We start from the raw sequence: 18,438 nt of genomic DNA on the forward strand, positions 1-18,438 counted from the left end.
CAAAACTATCTGTAACTCAGGCATTTCCGCACCGATTAAGCTTAAACAAAAAAATGCCTGGAAGAGAAGCTATTGATTCACTTAATAAGGCAAAAATTTCCTTATTAGTAAATCTTAAATAATTAAAGTCAATTAATTAATAAGGGAGTTATAGTCATTTTTGTCTCCTGGACACTTTGCTATTTCCATTGTTGACTATTTTATACAAAACTATCTGTAACTCTGGCACTTTTGCAAAGATTAAGGTCAAATAAAAAATGCCTGGAAAAGGAAATATTGATTTATTTATAAAGGCCAAAATTTCCTTTTTAGTAAATTTTAAATTATTAAAATCGGTTAAATAATTCCGAAGTTATAGTCATTTTTGTCTTCTGGACACTTAGATCCTTACGCAGTTGACTTTTTTATACAAATTACCTGTAACTTTGGCATTTCTGGACCGATTGAGGTCAAACAAAAAATTATTAATGGAAAAAAAATCGATCTATATAAAAAGCGACAAATGTCCTTTTCAATAAACTTCAAACCTCAACTTAACCTCAAACAAAAAATGCCTGGCAAAGAAATTATTGATTCACTTAATAAGGCAAAAATTTCCTTTTTAATAAATTTTAAATGATTAAAATCGGTTAAGTAATAAGGGAGTTATGGTAATTTTTGTCTTCTGGACACTTAGATCCTTACGCAATTGACTTTTTTAAACAAATTACCTGTAACTTTGGCATTTCTGGACCGATTGAGGTCAAACAAAAAACGACTGGAAGAAAATATATTGGTCCATATAATGAGGGAAAAATTTCCTTTCCAGTAAACTTTAATTTGTTAAAATAGGTTAATAAACAAAAAAGTTATAGTCATTTTTGTCTCCTGGACACTTTGCTATTTGCATTGTTGACTTTTTTATATAAAACTATCTGTAACTCCGGAATTTCTGCACCGATTAAGTTTAAACAAAAAATGCCTGGAAGAGAAGCTATTGATTCACTTAATAAGGCAAAAATTTCCTTATTAGTAAATCTGAAATAATTAAAGACAATTAATTAATAAGGGAGTTATAGTCATTTTTGTCTTCTGGACACTTAGATCTTTAGGCAATTGATTTTTTTATACAAATATACTTGTAACTTTAGCATTTCTGGACCGATTGAGGTCAAACAAAAAACGACTGGAAGCAAAAATATCAGTCCGTATAATGAGGAAAAAATTTCCTTTCCAGTAAACTTTACTTTATTAAAATAGGTTAAGAAACAAAAAAGTTATAGTAATTTTTGTCTCCTGGACACTTTACTATATGCGTTGTTGACTTTTTTATACAAAAATATTTGTAACACCGGCATTTCTGCACCGATTAAGATCAAATTAAAAATGCCTGGAAAAGGAAATATTGATTTATTTATAAAGGCAAAAATTTCCTTTTTAGTAAATTTTAAATTATTAAAATCGGTTAAATAATAACGAAATTATAGTCATTTTTGTCTTCTGGACACTTAGACTCTTACGCAATTGACTTTTTTATATAAATTACCTATAACTTTGGCATTTTTGGACCGATTGAGGTCAAACAAAAAATTATTAAAGGAAAAAAAATCGATCTATATAAAAAGCGAAAAATCTCCTTTTCAATAAACTTCAAACCTCAACTTAACCTCAAACAAAAAATGCCTGGCAAAGAAATTATCGATTCACTTAATAAGGCAAAAATTTCCTTTTTAATAAATTTTAAATGATTAAAATCGGTTAAGTAATAAGGGAGTTATGGTAATTTTTGTCTTCTGGACACTTAGATCCTTGCGCAATTGACTTTTTTATACAAATATACCTGTAACTTGGGCATTTCTGGACCGATTGAGGTCAAACAAAAAACGACTGGAAGAAAATATATTGGTCCATATAATGAGGGAAAAATTTCCTTTCCAGTAAACTTTAATTTGTTAAAATAGGTTAATAAACAAAAAAGTTATAGTCATTTTTGTCTCCTGGACACTTTGCTATTTGCATTGTTGACTTTTTTATATAAAACTATCTGTAACTCCGGAATTTCTGCACCGATTAAGCTTAAACAAAAAATGCCTGGAAGAGAAGCTATTGATTCACTTAATAAGGCAAAAATTTCCTTATTAGTAAATCTGAAATAATTAAAGACAATTAATTAATAAGAGAGTTATAGTCATTTTTGTCTTCTGGACACTTAGATCTTTAGGCAATTGATTTTTTTATACAAATATACTTGTAACTTTAGCATTTCTGGACCGATTGAGGTCAAACAAAAAACGACTGGAAGCAAAAATATCAGTCCGTATAATGAGCAAAAAATTTCCTTTCCAGTAAACTTTACTTTATTAAAATAGGTTAAGAAACAAAAAAGTTATAGTAATTTTTGTCTCCTGGACACTTTACTATATGCATTGTTGACTTTTTTATAAAAAAATATTTGTAACACCGGCATTTCTGCACCGATTAAGATCAAAGAAAAAATGCCTGGAAAAGGAAATATTGATTTATTTATAAAGGCAAAAATTTGCTTTTTAGTAAATTTTAAATTATTAAAATCGGTTAAATAATAACGAAATTATAGTCATTTTTGTCTTCTGGACACTTAGACTCTTACGCAGTTGACTTTTTTATACAAATTACCTGTAACTTTGGCATTTTTGGACCGATTGAGGTCAAACAAAAAATTATTAAAGGAAAAAAAATCGATCTATATAAAAAGCAAAAAATCTCCTTTTCAATAAACTTCAAACCTCAACTTAACCTCAAACAAAAAATGCCTGGCAAAGAAATTATTGATTCACTTAATAAGGCAAATATTTCCTTTTTAATAAATTTTAAATGATTAAAATCGGTTAAGTAATAAGGGAGTTATGGTAATTTTTGTCTTCTGGACACTTAGATCCTTACGCAATTGACTTTTTTATACAAATTACCTGTAACTTTGGCATTTCTGGACCGATTGAGGTCAAACAAAAAACGACTGGAAAAAAATATATTGGTCCATATAATGAGGGAAAAATTTCCTTTCCAGTAAACTTTAATTTGTTAAAATAGGTTAATAAACAAAAAAGTTATAGTCATTTTTGTCTCCTGGACACTTTGCTATTTGCATTGTTGACTTTTTTATATAAAACTATCTGTAACTCCGGAATTTCTGCACCGATTAAGCTTAAACAAAAAATGCCTGAAAGAGAAGCTATTGATTCACTTAATAAGGCAAAAATTTCCCTATTAGTAAATCTGAAATAATTAAAGACAATTAATTAATAAGAGAGTTATAGTCATTTTTGTCTTCTGGACACTTAGATCTTTAGGCAATTGATTTTTTTATACAAATATAATGAGTTACTTATTATATTGGGTATTACGTCACTTATAGCAAAAATCAATTTAGAAATTTTTTATCTCACACGCTCAACAATTATTGAAAAGAAGAAGAATGAAAAAAAAAACTCATTATGAATTCGTCACAACAATACAGATTTTACTTATACAAATATACTTGTAACTTTAGCATTTCTGGACCGATTAAGGTCAAACAAAAAACGACTGGAAGCAAAAATATCAGTCCGTATAATGAGGAAGAAATTTCCTTTCCAGTAAACTTTACTTTATTAAAATAGGTTAAGAAACAAAAAAGTTATAGTAATTTTTGTCTCCTACACACTTTACTATATGCGTTGTTGACTTTTTTATACAAAAATATTTGTAACACCGGCATTTCTGCACCGATTAAGATCAAATAAAAAATGCCTGGAAAAGGAAATATTGATTTATTTATAAAGGCAAAAATTTCCTTTTTAGTAAATTTTAAATTATTAAAATCGGTTAAATAATCACGAAGTTATAGTCATTTTTGTCTTCTGGACACTTAGATCCTTACGCAGTTGACTTTTTTATACAAATATACTTGTAACTTTAGCATTTCTGGACCGATTGAGGTCAAACAAAAAATTATTAAAGGAAAAAAAATCGATCTATATAAAAAGCGAAAAATCTCCTTTTCAATAAACTTCAAACCTCAACTTAACCTCAAACAAAAAATGCCTGGCAAAGAAATTATCGATTCACTTAATAAGGCAAAAATTTCCTTTTTAATAAATTTTAAATGATTAAAATCGGTTAAGTAATAAGGGAGTTATGGTAATTTTTGTCTTCTGGACACTTAGATCCTTGCGCAATTGACTTTGTTATATAAATATACCTGTAACTTGGGCATTTCTGGACCGATTGAGGTCAAACAAAAAACGACTGGTTAAGAAAATATTAATCCATATAACGAAAGAAAAATCTCCTTTCCAATAAACTTTAAATTATTAAAATACGTTAACAAACAAAAAAGTTATAGTCATTTTTGTCTCCTGGACACTTTACTATTTGCATAGTCGACTTTTTTAAGTAAAACTATCTGTAACTCAGGCATTTCTGCACCGATTAGGCTCAAACAAAAAACGCCTGGAAGAGAAAATATTTTTCCACCTAAGGATTAATAAAACGTCTTTCCAGTCATATTAATTAATTTTCAATAACGCTTGAAACCTGGCAGTTATCTCATAAAATTATTGTCATTAAATACTCTTACGCAAACAACTCAATCCCCCAAGACAAAACCGATTAACATTGAACCATCTCAATATAAAATCCATAACATTTCCGAGATCTGTTTGCCTTTTTATGAGACCGAGTTTCCTCCCGTAAACTCTTTATTTTTACCCTTCGGTAGAAGAGTAAAAGCCAAAGTAAAACCCCTTAAGTTCTTGTTAGTTGGTCGGTTAAGCGTCCTCCTGGAATTTACGATACGAATAATTAGCTTTTAGGGGGTTTCCAGAGGGTAGTTTTTGCGGAAAGGTGATGACGAAATCGCCGAAAATGACGGAGGGTTAGACGATAAAGATTTTCCTTCAGTCAGGTAAATCGTGCATAAAATAAGAGAGTCGATTTCACGGTCTTCCAGTTAGGGAAAAAGCAGAAAAGAAAAGTGTTTTGTAGGGTATAGACGGGTGTATAGAAAGTGTTTAAATAAAATGTTTTTTCAGAAATTAAAGTACATTTTTGGAACGTAAATTATGTTCAGGAGATTTGGAAAGCCTGTAAAAAGTAAAATCTGCATAATTTTGTCATTTATTTCGAAGTTATATTTATTTGATCTCATTCCAATAAACTGCATTATAAAACCGTAAGAAATGCGTAATTAAATAATTTTTTTGCTAAATTTTTAGACGAGTATCATATCAGCTTATGGTTTGACTAGTAATTTATAGTAATTTCTTTGTTCTTCTACAAGATTAAGTGATTTTTTCACTATTCCAGGCAGTTAAAAAATCATATTTTCCTTTTTTTTATTCGTCCGTTTTTAACGATATCTCATGAATATTAAATTAAATACAGAGAGTGCAGTGTCTTGGAAACAAACACTAGTATAATTTCATTTATATTGCGATTTTTTTAACCGATAAGGATTATTTAAAATTTCATGAAAAAAGGATTTTCCTCTCTTTAAAGGGACAAATATTTTCTCTTCCAGGCATTTTTTATTTGACTTCAATCGGTCTAAAAATATCAAAGTTACAGTCATATTTGTATAAAAAAGTCAATTGCGTAAGAATCTGAATGTCCAGAAGACAAAAATGAGTATAACTCCCTTATTTTTTAACCAATTTTAATTATTTAAAATTTTCTAAAAAAGAAATTTTTGCCTTATTAAGTAGATCAAAATTTTCTATTTCAGGCATTTTTTGTTGGAGCCAAATCGGTTGAGAAATGTCAAAGTTACAAGTATATTTGTATAAGAAGGTAGACTATGTAAAGACCAAAGTGTCCAGGGTACAAAAATGACTCTAACTCTCTTATTTTTTAACTAATTTTAATAATTTAAAATTTACTAGTAAAGTGATTTTTGCATTAAGTGGATTAATATTTTCTCTTCCAGGCATTTTTTGTTTGAGCTAAATCGGTTTAAAAATGCCAAAGTTACAAGTATATTTGTATCAAAAGGTCAACTTTCCAAGGACCAAAGTGTCCAGGACAGTAATTCTCTTATTTTTTTATCAATTTTAATTATTTAAAATTTACTGGAAAAGAGACTTTTGTCTTATTAAGGGGATCAATATTTTCTATTCCAGGCATTTTTTCTTTGAGCCAAATCGGTTGGGAAATGCCAAAGTTACAAGTATATTTGTTTAAGAAGGTCGACTATGTAAGGACCAAAGTGTCCGGGATACAAAAATGACTCTAACTCTCTTACTTTTTAACTAATTTTAATTATTTAAAACTTACTGGAAAAGACATTTTTGCCTTATTAAGTAGATCAAAATTTTCTCTTCTAGGCATCTTTTGTTTGAGCTAAATCGGTTGAGAAATGCCAAAGTTACAAATATATTTGCATAAGAAGGTCGACTATGCAAGGACCAAAGTATCCAGGATACAAAAATGACTCTAATTCCCTTATTTTTTAACCAATTTTAGTTATTTAAAATTTACTGGAAAGAAGATTTTCTTCTTCTTCTTCTTAGTTCTTGTTGACATAACAATTATCCTAGTTTTGTAATTATATGATTTTATTGTTTCTATAGACCCTGTTCAGTCCCTTCGCATGCATCTTAATATGCCCTTTTATTTATTGTTGACGATTTTAACTTTTGACCTTGCCAGTAGCACGAAAGCTTGTTATATGTCGTGATGAAAACCCTCATTGTATATCCCTGATGATGGACATCTTATATGTCCGAAACATGTAGGAAAGATGATTTTTCAAATAAATTTAGTGGAGGACGACCGAAACAATTTTAGTTATCCTTTGACTTATTAACTCCACTGCAAGTATAGATTACTTCTTCAATTTTAATTATTTAAAATTTACTGGAAAAGAGATTTTTGCCTTATTAATAGGATCAAAATTTTCTCTTCCAGGCAGTTTTTGTTTGACCTAAATCGGTTTATAAATGCCAAAGTTACAAGTATATTTGTTTAAGAAGGTCAACTGTGCAAGGACAGAAGTGTCCAGGATATAAAAATGACTCTAACTCCCTTATTTTTTAACCGATTTTAATTATTTAAAATTTACTGGAAAAGAGATTTATTCCTTATTAAGTAGATCAAAATTTTCTTTTCCAGGCAGTTTTTGTTTGAGCTAAATCGGTTTATAAATGCAAAAGTTATAAGTATATTTATATAGGAAGGTTAACTATGCAAGGACCAAGGTGTCCAGGATACAAAAATGACTCTAGCTCCCTTATTTTTTAACCGATTTTAATTATTTAAAATTTACTGGAAAGGAGATTTTTTTCTTATTAAGTGGATCAATATTTTCTATTTCAGGCCTTTTTTGTTTAGGCCAAATTGGTTTAGAAATACTATAGTTACAAAAAATGTTGTATCCAAACATCAACTATGTAAAAACCAAAGTGTCCAGGAGACAAACATGACTATAACTTCTTTGCTCCTGAACCGATTTTGATTATTTAAATTTTCCTGGAAAAAAGATCTTACCTCCTTTAAGAGATAAAATATCTTCTCTTCTAGCCTTTTTTTATTCGACCTTAATTGATGCAGAAATACCAAAGTTACAACTGTAGAAGAGTTAGGTACGACTATTCTAACTTTCCAATTTTTCAAGCGATTTCCACCATTTAAATTTCCTTTGAAACACAAGTTCACAGCAAAAAACAAACAATAATTACTACAATTTTTTTTTTAAATTCATTAACAATCTCATGAAGATCTTAAGAAGTTTTCCGTAAATATAGAGTCTGGTCTAGGTATTCTTGATTATATAAATTTTGATATGGTATAAAAATTGCAAATTCAAAAAAAAAAAAATAATAATGACATCCTTGCTAAAATCGATAAAAACAAGCCATTTGAGGTCGAACCAATTAATTCACTAAGTACAACTGCCTAGAAGTAACTCCTTACTTCTTCAAGGCACCTTAAGCCAATACTTCCAAGAAGTAAAAAACTCTTCATATTACCCCGGTATGTTCCTTTCGGCGGCCATCTTGGCTTGCCACGTCACATTGTGGGCGGAGCTTGACTTCGTCCGTAGCATCACGTGACTCTCTGCCCGTTGTTGCACGACTGTGCACGTGACCCTTGTCAAGTGAAAAACGGGGGGCGGAGCTTCGATTTGCGCGTTACCAGGACCAGTCAACAAATACTTTGTTTATTACCGGAAAGGCAAAAAAAACGTACATTTTAACAAAATATTTATAAATTAAAAGACGTCCTAAAAATGATTCACGTTGATGAGAATTGTGAGTTTTAAAACAAGAAAAGACTTTCTGTGTTCACTATTTAGCACTAACTGGTCCGATATTATTTTCGTTTTCACTAGTGTCTAGAAAATACTTGAAATTCTAATTAAAAAAATTCCTTGAGGTACTGACTCACTAATAAAGATATTAAATAATTATTAAAAATTGTTCAAATCGATGAGGGTCGAGAGTCTTTAAACAAAAAGTATCCTCACAAAAGTGTTCACTGCTCAGGATAGGTTGGTCCGATATTGCTCTGGCTTCCACTAGTAGCACGAGAATACTTGAAAGTATAATTAAAAAAATACTTTAGGGTACTGGCTTCAGTAGAAGTACTTTTTTATTGCCATTAAGCAAACTTTAAATAATTATTAAAAAATATGCAAATTGATGAGGGTCAAGAGTTTTCAAACAAAAAGCGTCCTTATTAAAGGGTTCAGTGCTCAGCATAAATTGGTCCGATATAGCTCTGGTTTCCACTAATGATAGGAGAATACTTAAAAGTATAATTAAAAAAATACTTAAAGGTACTGGCTTCAGTAGAAGTACTTTTTTATTGTCACTAAATGACATTAAATAATTATTACAAATTATTAAAATCGATGAGAATCACGAATTTTCAAACAAAAACGTATCTCACGAAGCTACCTTATGCCGACCCTGCATCTTAATTGCTCGCTCCGAGCTGTCATTTAACTCACGGCGGTACGTTTGAAGTACCACGACAGGTCCGTAGTAGGAATTTTTCTAAAAAAGCATTAAAACACCACTGGAATACCGACCCTTTGTGGTCCAATTAGGCTCCATTTAGATTTCACAAGTTAAATTATTATTTCCCGGCGCTGATAAACGAGGTAAAACCCAAAAACGAGCACGAAGAATGTCGAACGTTTCGGTCAGAAATAGCAGAAATAATATTAACGGCAGTCGATCAATCCCGGTTAATAGAGCCTTCGTAACGAAACAGTAGCCGTAACTGGTAAGTCTGTGAGGTAATTCGGACCCGGGCTGGCATTGTTGTGCAAATGAAGCTTTTATTGTCGCTTCCGTAGCTGAGTTGGTGCGTGATCCAGCGCTCGGTCATAGCGGCGGCTAATTTGTCTATAGCGTCGCGTGAAGTTGCCTAACGGCTACGTATGCGGGATTTTTAGGTTTAAGGTCCAATCCAGAATTAATTGCGGTCTTTTGTCATCATTGAATTGCGGTCTGGATCTTTCGGAAATTGCCATGTATTGATAAAAATACTTCACTTTGTTGTTTCTCACCTTAAGGTCACTTAACTTTTTTCATCACGCATTGGAAACATTGCAAACGATAAGCTTTTCTCGTAAGACCTAAGACATTTGAGGAATATGCACTATTCGAGATGCTCACATGTTGGGCGCCAAAATTCTACTCACTTTTGCCAAATTAAAATTTTTGTTAAGAAAGGAATAGATTCATTATATTATATTTATTATTCAAGGATTTAAATTGGAAAGTAAAGTCCAAAGATTAGTTCACATCTATAGTAGGCTTTACTATGTAAAAATTGAATTTTCTTTTTAGGATATTCGTGGAACTGGAATTGGAAATACTCACATGTTGGGCGCCAAAGTTCCACTCACTTGTGCCAAATTAAAATTTTTGCCTAGAAAGGTATATAGGCTTATCACATATTTATTATTCAAGGATTTAAACGGGAAAGTAAAGTCCAAAAATCAATTTAAATCTATAGTAGACTTAAGTATGTAAAAAATACTTTTTAATGACGATTAGGGCATTAAATATAGATAGGAGCATCGGATTTATCGCCTATAAGTTAATTGAACATTCTTTTTAATATATTCATGAAATATGATCCATTGGAGACACTCACATGTTGGGCGCCAAAATTCCACTCACGTTTGTGAAATCGAAATCCTTACCAGGGAAATATAATTATTTATTATTGCAGGATTAACCGGAAATAAAAATGTTATCCCTCAGGAATAAAAATACAATTTAGAAGAAATTTTTGTCAAGCAAAGTATGTTTTAAGCAGTTAAATATGACGTGGCTAAATGTTATTTATACCTTAAATAATTATCGATAATAATTTAGCATTATTAAAATGACACAAGCTCCATGATTTGTGACATGCTCACTGTATATTTTTAGTGTATTGTGCTATTTAAATAAATGAATATGCTAAGGAATCTTTGACAAAAATATTGACCATTGACTTATAATTACGTCACGTAGCGGCCAAATTTGGAACTTAAATATAACCTCCAGCATTTTCTCTTGGCCAATTTTATAATGTTAATTATTGCTTTAGCTTTAGTGCCTAAAATATTAATAATTTTGATTTTTTCCAGGCATTTTTAAACTAGGAAAACAACGATATTTCTCCCTTTTTCAACATTTTGGTATAATTGTTGTATATTAATAATATATTTGCCATTTTTTATGCTGAAATAATTTTTGATGACTGAAATTTTTTTTCGAATAAAAACAGTAAAATTTTTCATCATTTTTGATTTTTTCTCATTTTGTGTAAATTAAAAAAAAACATGTGTTTTCTTATTTTTTTTTATTTTTGATTTAACTATTTTTTTGAGGTTAAATAACTTCTGAATTTAAAGTTTTGAATTTTCCATGTCTTTAGTATATTCAATAGTAGTAGTAATGAGAAGCGTAGGGAATAGAGAAACATGATAGAGAGTTTACCATAAGTAGTAACGATGAAGAGAGAGAGAGAGAGAGAATATCAAAATGTGGAAAAAATTTGGATTATTCTTGAAATTTTTCCAGGCATTTGTAAGTTGAAAAAATGTGGATATTACCTTTCTTTGAGCATTTTAATTCCTGGAAATATTGCCTGGAAGAAATAAGATATTTTTCAAACTTCCACCCCAAATACCTAAGCAAAATGAAGGTTTAATGGCTATTTTGAAAATTTTTTTTGACGAAAAATAATGCATTTAAAAATAAGGAAATATATGAAATTTTTCATTTTTTGTAGTACTTTAAATACCAGAAAAATATCTAGGAAAAAATGAAAATTTTTAAATTTTCTCGCGTTTTTGTTATATATGCTTGAAAAAATTAAATTTCCTTGACTTTCCTTGATTGATTTTATCATTTTCTTTAAATACCTGTAAGTTTTCCTTTAAATCTTTAAATGCCTGAAAGAAATGGAAATGTAGGATTCTGCAAATTTTGGAATTTTCTCATATTTGACAACAAATTCTCAAAATAAATTTAAATATCTTTGATTCTTTTCCAGATATTTAAAAGCTGGAAAACATTGAATTTCTCTTTTATTTTTAGCAATAAAATTAAAATGCCTGAATAATTAAAAATTTAATGATTTCCAAGTTCTTTCTAATATTATAGGAAATTTTTAAATTTTTCATCAAGTTTTCAGTATAGAATTACGAGCAAAATTTAAAAATTTTCCAGGCCATGAATTTTTACTCATTTTAGCCATTTGATTTAAATAGCTGGAAGAATTAATTATTTTTTAATATTTGTTTGCAATATCCTGGAAAATTGTAAGTTTTTTCTTGCTTATATTTTCAAAATTTGTCCAAGTATTTGAAAAAAGAAATATGTGAAATTTCTCTCTTTTTCAAATACCTAGAAGAAATCTATGCTTATCAATTCTATATTTAAATTTCCACCTCATGTCCCGAGGAAAAATTACATATGTTTAATTTTTATCAGTATTCTGGAAAATATCCCACAAAAAAATGTAATTTAAATCCGAACAAATATGAGATTTCTTATTTCCATTTTAATCCAAATACCTTGAAGAGTATTTTTCAATTTTTTAAACTTTAAATGCTTTTAGAAAAATTCATTTTTAAATAAGTTTTTAAGTTACACTCCAAATGCCTGGAAAAAGTGAGATAATTAATAGTTTATTAGAATCCTAAAAAAGTTCAAATTTCTCATGTTTTTAGTAAAAAAAGAACAGAAACAGAAAAATTTGCTTATTTTCAAAAATTTTCCAGAAATTGAATGCCGAAGAAAATATCATATTTGTCTCTTTTTTTTAGCAATTAAATTCATTTGCCTAGAAGAAATAAGACATTTTTAATTTTTAATACTTTAAGTGCCTGGAAAAAATTATTTTTAAATAAACTTCCATTGCAAATTTTCAGATTTTGGAAAATTTCGATTTTTCTTTAATTTTTAATTTAAAATAATTAATTATTTTTCAATCTTATCCAGGCATTTAAAAGAAAAAATAAGAAATATTTAACTTTTTTAAAATATAGCAAAGAATAACAATAGAGATTTTCTTCCAGGCAGTTGAGAATAATTATTTTATTCCAGGCAGTTGATTATAAGCAAATTATTCCAGGCATTGAAGGAATTTTCTAATTTCACCTTCAACTGCTTGAATAAAACAATTAGAACAATATAAATTTTATTTTATTCCAGGCAGTTGATTATCAGTAATTTATTCCAGGCATTTAAGGAATTTTCTAATTTCACCTTCAACTTCTTGAATAAAAAATTTGAACAGTATAAATTTTATTTTCTTCCAGGCAGTTGATTGATTATCAGTAATTTATTCCAGGCATTTAAAGAATTTCCTAATTTCTCCTTCAACTGCTTGAATAAAAAATTTGAACAGTATAAATTTCATTTTTTTTCAGGCAGTTGATTATCAGTAATTTATTCTAGGTATTTAAGGAATTTTCTAATTTCTCCTTCAACTGCTTGAATAAAAAATTAGAACAGGATAAATTTTATTTTATTCCAGGCAGTTGATTATCAGTGATTTATTCCAGGCACTTAAGGAATTTTCTAATTTCTCCTTCAACTGCTTGAATAAAAAATTAAAACAGGATAAATTTTATTTTATTCCAGGCAGTTGATAATCAGTAATTTATTCCAGGCATTTAAGGCATTTTCCAATTTTTCCTTCAACTGCCTGGAAGAAAATAAAATTATTTAAATTGTAATTTATTATTTATTCCAGACTAATTATTCATTTATTCAACAACTGCCTGAAATAATTTAAAGTTACAAAAGCGTAATTTCTTTTTTTTTTGATCCAATTAAGAATTTATCTTTAATATTAAACCAAAAAAAAAAACGAAAAATTAATTTTATTCCAGGCAATTGATTATCAGTAATTTATTCCAGGCATTTAAGGCATTTTCCAATTTTTTCTCCAACTGCCTGGAAGAAAATAAAATTTTCTAAATTGTAATTTTTTATTTATTCCAGACTAATTATTCATTTATTCAACAATTGCCTGGAATAATTTCAAGTTACAAAAGCGTAATTTCTTTGTTTTTTTGATCCAATTAAGAATTTATCTTTAATATTAAACCAAAAAAAAAAAACGAAAAATTAATTTTATTCCAGGCAATTGATTATCAGTAATTTATTCCAGGCATTTAAGGCATTTTCCAATTTTTTCTCCAACTGCCTGGAAGAAAATGAAATTATTTAAATTGTAATTTTTTATTTATTCCAGACTAATTATTCATTTATTCAACAACTGCCTGGAATTATCCAAAGTAACAAAAGCGTAAATTTTATTTTTTTCTTGACCCATTTAACAATTTATCTTAATATTAAACCAAAAAAAAAAAAACGTGGTCATGCCTCAAACTTCTTAGGCCTTGACTATCGTCCTTATTTCAAACAATGCCACCAAGGCCTGAACTTAAAAACTGCCTGAATGGTAATTTTTATTATCTTCCAAGCAGTTGAAAAATAAATTAAATCTGATCGAGACGGTCCAAAGTTAATATTCGACTTAATTTTAATTTGAAAAGTCAAGCCTTAAGCTTTATAAGCCTTGACCTTAGTGAGGATCCCATTAGACCAAGACCTACTAAGTTACAGGCTTGAACTTAGAAAAAATACAACTGCCTGGAATGAATTTTTCTTTAGTACTTCCAGACAGTTGAAACAGATTGAAAAAAATGCCTGGAATAAGCTCTATAACTCCCAATATGAATTTAATTATATCAAACCAAATCCCAGTACTAAGACACTGTAAGTGCATGAAATAAGTTACTGTTCTTTATTTTTTAGTTGGCATCCTAAACTGGGCATCCATTTTTAAAATGTCTCTTATTTTTGGCATTTTAAAACCGAACCAAACCTGGAATTTCTCCTAACAAAATTCAATTTTTTCCAATATTTAAGCGCCTGAAAAACTATTAAGGAACCACTAACAACTACACAATTAAGATTAATTACCCAGATCAATTTCAAGGTACGGCTAATAAACGAACGCGAGATATTCGCACCCCGTTGTTTCATCCCCTTTGGTTTATTTATTTTTTTCCTTCAATCCCAAAACGCCCCCTGTGCGTGCGTGTTTATCCGCCATCAACAAGACCTGGACACGGTAGTTTGTTGTTTGTGGATACATTATACGCAAACACCTTTTATTATTATAATAATTACATTAATGGACATATTCCTAATTAGTTTTTGACTTGAGCACGATTACTATTATTAACTATGTCAGTAACAAATGGGATTATGGCTTTGTATGTTTACATAATTCATCTAATTATTATGGTTTGTCCAATAAGTGGCTTACTCGTACCACAGATTCTTTATTGGCATATTAGCTCATTAGCAAATGCATTTTCTCATTAACTTAAACCTGTCACCATTAAACGGTTTTGAACAAAAAAACTACCACCAGTTCGTTATCTGGAAAGCCAAAGTTTTCAAAATAAATCAAAATAGAAACACGAATGTACAGTGGGAGCGGTACAGTGGGCTCGTAAATGTTTTCTTTTAATAGTTCTTGTAAGTCGTAACTCGCGAATTTAATTACGATTTTTGTTGGGCGCCAAAAAGGTGCTTAAAATGTAATTAATTGCCTCCCTGTTAATGTATATACTAAGTGACCAGCCTCATCAATTTTTGGCACGTTTAAAGTCCTTTCGAAATCTGCAATTTTTCTTTTTTTTTTAAATAAATAACGCTCACCCTGTACCTGGATAATTTATTTGCACCATTGAATAATTATGCGCTATCCACGAGTCCCTCAGGATATTAACTGAAAGTGTAATTAACGCCCCGAGCGGTATAAATCAATATTTTTTTAATGCTGTTTCTGGAATTCTGGCCTAATTATTTTAATCACATTTAGGCCCTAATTATTTAGTTAATCATAAACGAACTTTAGGTAATAAATCTTTAAAGATATTACTGTTTGATACAATATTTCCCTTTTTTATGTCTCAAATCCACTGTGAAACTTTTCAGGGTATTTTTCAATTTTTTCCAGGCAATTTTATTGTTCTTTAATTATTCATGATAATTTCTGGTTTGTTTTTGTATTATTTCAGATGCACGGTCTTCGTAGATTAATGCAGGGAGACTCCAAGCACCCAAAGGCCCCCCTAGGAAACAATTTTAGGCCTCCACAGCCTCTACATCACAGGCCTGTGAGGACGAACATAGACTTCAACGTTAAAAATCGCGCTCTGGTAAGAACTCAGTAAAATATCATCTTTCTCTGTTTAATATGCGGGAACTGTATGAGATAAAAACTCAATTTTGAGAGGCCTAAGTTGACAGATGTCACGCCTTTCTCTTGGATTTTTGAAAAACGTTATTTGTATGTCAATTATATCAGGAAAATTTGGGCGTGGCCCAACCTTGCATCATCCTTATCAATAGCATCATGAACCGCAGTTTTATGAGTTTCAGTTTTATTTTTTTGGGAAATTTGAGCGTGGTCCATTGCAACTATAAAATTAAAATTTCTTGAAAATTCTGTTCATGCGAGTACTATTGGCAACGCTGCATCATCCAAAAGCAAACGCAATAAAACTACGCACTTACGGAAAACCTTGCAGACAGCATAGTGATCTCCTATAAAAACTTCATATTTGGGTTCTATTGGCAACCTTGCATCATCTTTACAGAAAGCATAATGAACCGCAGTTTTATGAATTTCAGTTTTATCTTTTTGGAAAATGTGGGCGTGGCCTATTGCAACTATAAAATTAAAATTTCTTGAGAATTCTGTTCATGCGAGTACTATTGGCAACATTGCATCATCCAAAAGCAAACGCAATAAACGTACGTATTTACGGAGAACCTTGTAGACAGCATAGTGGTCTATAAAAACTTCATATTTCAGTTCTATTGGCAACCTTGCATCATCCTTACAGATAGCATAATGAACCGCAGTTTTATGAATTTCAGTTTTATTTTTTTTTTAAATTTGGGCGTGGCTCATTGCAACTATAAAATTAAAATTTCTTGAAAATTCTGTTCATGCGAGTACTATTGGTAACGCTGCATCATCCAAAAGTAAGCCAAATAAAACCACGCAACCATGGGACTCCTTACAGACAGCATAGGGAACCGCAACGCTGTAATTAAAGATAAACGTTTTATAAGTTCAAAGTGAGGTTATGAAATTATTCGTCAAAATTAATTTTTTTGAAAAATTTGGGCGTGGCCGATTGCTGCAACAAAATTAATTTTTGTTATATAAACTTCATATATGAAAACCTTATAGAGAGCACAGTGAACCGCGACGTTGAAAGTGGGGTTATGCACTTGTCTTAGAAAAACTTGGGAACCATATGGAACCCTACAGTTCTGGAAAACTGCATTGAAAGTTTTTTGGTAATACCATGGTTCGATGCACGTAACCAAGACCTCCTAGGTTAGAGGCTTGCCTTTGAAAATAATTACAACTGCCTGGAATGTGATTTTTATTTCTTCTAAACAGTTGAAACACAAATTAAACTTGATCCCAACTGTCTGGAATAAGTGAAAAAAATTGATTATTATTTAATAATAAATTTAAAAAACATGATCAAGCCTTAAAAACTTAAGAGGCCTTGACTTTCGTAGGTATTTTAAACCATGCACCCAAGGCTCCCTAGGTCAGAGGCTCGAACCTAAAAAAAAACAACTGCCTGAAACGTGATTTTTTAATTCTTAATATTCAAATAAAAGAACCCTGGTCCAGCCTAAACCTTATAAGCTTGGACATTTGTATTAAAGAAATAATAATGAATTATTTGTGGTTATTTTTGAAAATCATCAGCATGATAAGCATGAGTGCTATTAAGATAATGAGTGAAAAAAATAATTTGTATTTGTCACAATAGCGATTTTAAAACTTCCTAATTAAAGGAAATCATTTTTCAGCAGGTAATGTTAAAAAATTATTGAAGGTATAAATATTTTTTTGCATTTAAATTGTTATGAAAAAAATGTTTATTTGCTTTTAAAACCCACTTTGATAAATCACCTCTAATTAACTAAATTAATTTTGATTCTGTTTTAAATTACATTTAACCTGTAACAAAAGACTTGTTTATCTCAGCAGTGATTTTATCGCACTTAAGACAAACACACTGTTATCATAAATATCACAGCAAACTCTTGAAATCGCAGGTAAATATTTATGATGAATATGATTTCTTGTACATATCAATCTCTTACGAAAAATCAATAAAACATTGTCCATATGTTTATGTATTGCTTTTCCAAGCAACAAGACCGTTTATAAACAAATATTGAAAAAAACGACCCCGAAAGGTTGACTGGCAAACGATTTTCTTTCTATTTTATTTAAAGAAGGGGCGGCCTAAAAGGGGTGGAACAAGGGGGTGAGATGTGATGATCAACGGGGCGGCAAACAACCAGTCACCACTTGGCCCAGTTGATTGTCGAAGGGCGCGATTGTCAATATTTGACTGGACCTCTCTATATTTGTACTAGCAGGCGACAACGCGATGATGAACGCGCCATTTTCTCGTTTTTCCGTTTTTGGTGATTTCCCTTTTCTTTTTTTTGCTACAAACTCTTGATTGAACTTTAGTTTTATTCGCAGTCGATATGATGGGAGAAGGACGTTTTTACAAAATGATATAATAATATTTGTTTAGGTTTCAAGTTGATTATATGACTCTTGTTTTTGCTATTCTCAATGTATTCTTGGATATATTCAATAATTTTGCTAATAGTGTCTCGAATTAGTCGTAGAACAGACATCTTAAAGACAGCTCAGAGTGCCAATTACAAAAAAATAAGACCAGCAGTTTCCTAATAATTATTGGGGAATTTTTCGGATTTTCCAGACTCTTGAAACTATTTTCCAGAATATTATTTTTTAATTAGCTCCTTACATAAAAAAAATTTTTTGCAAAAGAAATTTAAATATAAAAATTATTAGGAAATGTACGTTGTGTCCATTTAAGTTATGTTA

The 18,438-nt window shown here is 30.0% G+C and overlaps 1 protein-coding gene across 3 annotated transcripts in view; it reads left to right on the forward strand.

The window, feature by feature from the left end:
• The window catches only part of LOC126744515 (carbonic anhydrase-related protein 10), a 440,398-nt gene that overhangs the window by 411,881 nt on the left and 10,079 nt on the right, over positions 1 to 18,438 (forward strand). For all 3 annotated transcript variants that reach the window (XM_050451949.1, XM_050451950.1, XM_050451951.1), the window contains one exon: positions 15,551 to 15,691. In XM_050451949.1, the coding sequence (XP_050307906.1) occupies positions 15,551 to 15,691 (141 nt within the window). The remainder of the gene's footprint in view (positions 1 to 15,550; positions 15,692 to 18,438) is intronic.

This window comes from Anthonomus grandis, chromosome 14 (genome assembly GCF_022605725.1).
Source record: "Anthonomus grandis grandis chromosome 14, icAntGran1.3, whole genome shotgun sequence".
NCBI lineage: Eukaryota > Metazoa > Arthropoda > Insecta > Coleoptera > Curculionidae > Anthonomus > Anthonomus grandis.